Source organism: Ostrinia furnacalis, unplaced genomic scaffold, assembly GCF_004193835.3.
Source record: "Ostrinia furnacalis isolate ACB-3 unplaced genomic scaffold, ASM419383v2 OfSCF5660, whole genome shotgun sequence".
NCBI lineage: Eukaryota > Metazoa > Arthropoda > Insecta > Lepidoptera > Crambidae > Ostrinia > Ostrinia furnacalis.
In genome coordinates this window covers 327,008-332,217 of record NW_021135899.1, presented here as the reverse complement: position 1 = coordinate 332,217, position 5,210 = coordinate 327,008, and the positions used below count along the sequence as shown (strand labels likewise).

General features: G+C 38.4%; 1 protein-coding gene across 1 annotated transcript; it reads right to left on the bottom strand.

The window, feature by feature from the left end:
- Positions 1–808: 808 nt before the first annotated feature.
- LOC114361376 (uncharacterized) lies at positions 809–3,252 on the bottom strand. The gene is made up of 4 exons (XM_028316370.1): positions 3,029–3,252; positions 2,191–2,374; positions 1,621–1,748; positions 809–934 (listed from the first exon to the last, which is right to left on the bottom strand). Exons 1-4 carry the CDS (start codon positions 3,233–3,235, stop codon positions 818–820), a joined length of 636 nt encoding a protein of 211 aa, XP_028172171.1. The 5' UTR covers positions 3,236–3,252; the 3' UTR covers positions 809–817.
- Between the last annotated feature and the right edge of the window lie 1,958 nt (positions 3,253–5,210).

The window sequence follows — 5,210 nt, the reverse complement described above, 5'->3', positions numbered from 1 at the left end:
CTATCGGCCAACTAAAAATCAACGGTGTGCGCCTACTCGTAATCCATCTGATATTTGATATTAAAGTGGTCTGTTGATGATGGCGACTCTAAATTATAGAGACCTGGAAATCCTTTTTGCCGAATTTCCTAAAACTCATGGCTGCCCTACTCGTCATAGCGGACGGCGGATATGCACAACTAATGCCCTGTTTATTATAACAGGTGACGGAGCGAGCGAATCCACGCGATTCGTATAGTTTAGGTGCGCCGACACACCCTGCTTTTGCAAATCGGTTTGTGTAATGGAACGTGGGAGTGATAGCACAAAAGCTCAGGAATAGCGGAATTAAATGAAAATAAAATGTGTTCATTTAGGTAAAGCTTGCATTATTTAGAAACTACATTGGTTTCTCATAGGCATAAGGAATACTCGTACAGTTATAGGATTACGCTTTGCGATGAAACGCTTAGGCTAAGTAGCACGAACTTACTTTAACCGTAACTATAACAATAACCGGTGTTTTTTGTATGGAGTTTGATAAATTTTTGACTCAAAGTAAGATTGTGCATCTCACTCTTATTTTTTTTAAATTTTATATTGCAAAATAAAATTACTGGAAATAACGTGGCACAATGTTAAAGAGAGGACGACGCGCGCAAATGTAAAAATAATATTACAATATCTAACGTATTCAAGGAGGAGGCAAGCTGATTTTCAGAAAGTCGTAGTTAGAAGGCAAAATCATGACAGATTTTAGGCAATATTCATAACAACACGTACATTAACATATTATTTTATTTCAAAATGTTTACGAACTCCTGAAAAAAATAAACTTCTAAACAAACATCAACGGTTCCTTCTGGTATTTCTCGCACATCCTTGGAAGCCGTTGAGGACCCCGTAACTTGCTCATCAGCTCGAATATTGGCCTTAGCTGGTCTTGGGTTACTCCCTGAAAAATTATTAGGTGTTTTTGATAAGCATCGAATTGTATAAGAACGTTACGATTGATTTCAACATCTCTGACTCATTTCAGTGAGATTGGGTATGCATTTAAAAGTATGCGGACTCATTATCACATTAATTTTCTCCACCACATAAAACAATAGTTATCTAATGATTGACCCAAGGGTGTGTTTCCTACTAAAGACCCTCGCCCACGGCGACAGCTTCGCTACTAACGCGCGTTAGTCGCATTTGGAACGCACTACAGAAGTGATGCCAACGCGCTAATAACGCGCTACAGCAGCGCGACTGCATCGCTACAAAAAGTCACCATGGGCTAGGGCCCTAAGTGGAAACTTATGCTTTGTTTTGAACAATGGCTTTGGTTCTAGCATCGGTGAAGGCAAGTTGTTCCACTTTTTAACTTGACGTTGATGATAAAAGTCAAAGTCCAAAAACTAAGCGACTGTCTTAGCCTAGGCCACCGATTTTTAGTCGGCCAATAGTTGGGCCCGATTCTAATTTGTATGAAGAATCAATCGGTGTAATGTGCGCACTTCCTTACATGCCCATACTGATTAACTGCCTGACTAAACTATCGGCAGACAAAAAATCGGTGGTCTGCGCCTAGGCTTTTTGGTTTTGAGAACCACGATATCGCCAAAAGCAACAGTTTGTTTCTATTGAACTCACTTTATGTTTTCGGTAGATGACAGCCGAAATCATCCTGCCCCAGAGCATTTGCACGAGGTATGGTCCAGACCCGTCATCGGTGTCTATGATGTGTAACTGCATTGCCGCCTCTTGTGTCAGGGCTTTTGCTGGAATAAGTGTAATAAATACACACACACACACATTATGTACTTTTCAAAAGGGAACATAAGTGACAATTTCTAGAATATTTATTACAAGCGGCCAATTGATACAAACACAAATGAATCTCAAAAGACTCAAAATTTAGAAGAACCAAGAGCATTGCTTTGATCATCATTAACCACAGTCTACTGCTGGACAAACAATTTTTAACGCAATATCGATAGTAGAGGTTTCAGCAAACGTAGTGAAGGACTCCCCCTAGCTAGATGGAGTGATGATTTGTGAAAAGTCGCTGGCAGAAGCTGGATAGGTCAAGCTGAAGACAAGTAAAAATGGCGCGTATTGGGAGACTTTTGACATGCCCAAGAGTGGATATGTACCTATACTCAATTTATAGCCTACTGATAATGACGATAATTCATACATTTTTAAAGATAATATGCTCACTCATATCACTGTTGTCAGCGTCCAAAGACAGCACTTGCTGGAAGCAGCCGTTGGTGCCAGCAGCCTTGGACCACACGTCGAAGGGGTGCTCCGCGTAGTACCGCTGCCTGATGATGGTACCGGTGATGTCGGTTAAGTTCTTGCGGTGGTGGACCGTCTTGTTCACCAGCCAGCGGAGACCAGCCTGAAAGTTGAGGAAATACAGACAATTAAATGCTTAGTAATGAGTTAGGTGGCTATGCATAAAGATGCCTTCTGAAGGTGCCCTAATGCAAAATAACGAAATACATAAATATAAATGTCAATAAAAATAATGGACGTGTTCATAAACATTCTCATGGGAAATTTTTATGTTATACCTATGCACGATTACGATCCTCTACGTTATCTTTGTACTTATTTAAATATGTTTAATATATTTTAATAGTCTTAGTTAAGAGTAGGCGCACACCGTTGATTTTTAGTTGGCCGATAGTTGTGCCCGATTTTAAATTGTATGAAGAATCGGCTAAATCGAATCGGCGTAGTGTGCGCACTCCCATGCATGCCCATACTGATCAACTGCCCGACTAAACTATCGGCCGACGAAAAATCAACAGTGTGCGCCTACTCTTAATCTAAGATTGGGGCTAGGTTTTAGGTGTGACAGTTGGAAGAATACATTTTGTTGTTTCGTTTCAGCCAAATGACGTCGACTGCTGGACCTGGCCTGCCCCAAGGATTTCCACAACGACCGAATAATTTATTTAGGAAAAACAGAAAAACTACTTCAAGATAACCCCTTAAAAGTTTAGGAAACTCTGTTACAATGGTATTCTACAATTCTGTAAACTCTTACCTCATCAATCTCGCTGAATTCCACGATATAACACGTCACAGGCTTATCCGGGTACAATTTCTCCGGTATAATGGCCACCACATACCACGGGCCGACCACTGCTTTCATGGCGAAGTTGGATTCGAAGCCATTGCAAGAAGTTTGGTTGGTGTGGGCTTCGATGGCTGACAATGTTAGGAGGAGAGTTAGGAGATAGTAGGGAGTCATTGTGTGGACGGAGCTGGGATGCGCGTGAGACTGGTGTTGAAGTGTGCAGGTTTGGGATAAGTGGCGGTAGAGCAAAGAAGAAATGGAACTGGCATCATTGTTTGTAAAAAGTAATTTTGTTAAAAACTTTGTTTTGAATGGGATGTAGAAAATATTAATAATTTTCTGATTCCATTCAAAACAAAGTTTTTCTGCATACCATGAAAAAGTATTGTTTGTTGAATGCTGTAATTTCGTGGTATGTGATAACTAATCTGTAGATGATTTTAAATATTTTCTTAAAAAAAAATAAAGAATAAAAGAAAAGTATAATTTACTCCAACAAATGTCGCAGCAGAGCGCAAGTCCCATCACAACTAAACGCTAATTACCTACTACTTACACGCATGTTTTTATTAATTTTAAATTGATCACCCGTAAAAAAATGGTTAAAATTTCAGAATGGCTACTCTAGTAATCCTTACTTCTACAGAGCTAGAGTTCTCAATTCCGCGTGGGTAGTACCTAATTTGGCAATTAGGGTAATGCCTCACTGTGCCCCATTTCCAGGATTTGACAAATTGCAGGAGGAATGACCCACTTGATGAGGTAAATGGCCTGAGTGTTAGTTTACACGTTTAGTTTTGAACTTTTGATAGTCAAATTAAATCATTTTTGTCTGCGCCTATGCTTAGATCGTAGCAGTTTTACAAAGTCTCTTTAAAAACTTGTAGTTTCGATCATTTCAGCTAAATGACGTCCACTGCTGGACAAAGGCCTCCCCCAAGGAAATCGCTTAAAATCTAAATCAGAATCGTATATTTTGTGAAGGTAAGCTTACCTTAAAAAATATACGATTTTGAGAGCTTTTTACGATTTTTTGGGATCTCCCAAAGAGCACTTTTACACGACCTAATGCTATGATAGATACCTGTATTAATTTTTTTTAAGTAAACAAAAGCATACAAAATGGTTTCTATTGTTTCACAATACATTCTGTAAGTTTATTTCAAGAAATAGCGTGAATCTTAACAGAAAAACTTGCCTGTTTATACGTATAATAATGCATAGCTCTCGTAAATGTGTTTAGCTGTTGGAAGTCCATTTCAAGCATTGTGATAGAAGAAAATAAAATTCACACTGAAAACAGAACACTAGAATAATATACGTCGACATATCGTCCATTAGCAGAATAAACTCCAAGAAAACTCCACGAAAATAAAATCGGATTCGAATTATTTTTGGGTCCATTCAAAACATCTCAAGTTATTATCGGGGCAAAGAAAAATACTGTGATTGTTTAAAAAGTCAGAGCGTACATACATTTGCTTGAACAAAGGCAGTAAAAACGCTTTATGGGCTTGTTATTGACGTACCAGTGGACTAGGCGAGTGGTCTATGTTATAAGAAACTACCGTCATTATTGATGAATCGAATGTAATCAACAAAATTCTCTTCAGCTTGTGTAATTTCTAGGAACAGTAGTATAGATAAATTAGTCAGCAGGTATGGTTTCAGTCGTATCATAGGATAGGTAGAGACGTTAGCTTATCAGACTATACATTTATATCGGTTTAAGATGCCACAGTGTGTCGCAAGTGTGAAAATACTATTTTATTTACAGATATTTTTTTTTTTATGTGATAGGAGGCAAACGAGCAAACGGATCACGATAAAAATAATTAAAATTTTACGTCAAATTGCAGTGGTTTTCATAGTATGAACACAATGTTATATGTAGTTCTTTACAAATTATCCTTGGACATTTTACACTCATCTAGTGGGACTAAACGAACGACGAACTTAGCAAATCTTGTACCATGGGTACCAGACAACGGATTTGTACAATTATTTGTCATATTAAGGTTTTTTTTAAACCTTTAGTATACCTGTTCTCGCTTACTTCTTGGACCAAACGCCTCAAAGGCGAAGCAGTGGAAACAGATTTTAATGTATCCTATGAAAATCTTCATTCAAAGCTATTCCCTTCGAATTT

Excerpts from the sequence above, each read along its gene's own strand:
- LOC114361376 (XM_028316370.1), bottom strand. The coding sequence starts at position 3,235 with ATGACTCCCTACTATCTCCTAACTCTCCTCCTAACATTGTCAGCCATC. Across the intron at positions 1,749-2,190 it reads CGCTGACAACAGTGATATGA|CAAAAGCCCTGACACAAGAG; the intron begins GTGAGCATATTA and ends CACTTATTCCAG. Across the intron at positions 935-1,620 it reads TCATCTACCGAAAACATAAA|GGAGTAACCCAAGACCAGCT; the intron begins GTGAGTTCAATA and ends ATAATTTTTCAG.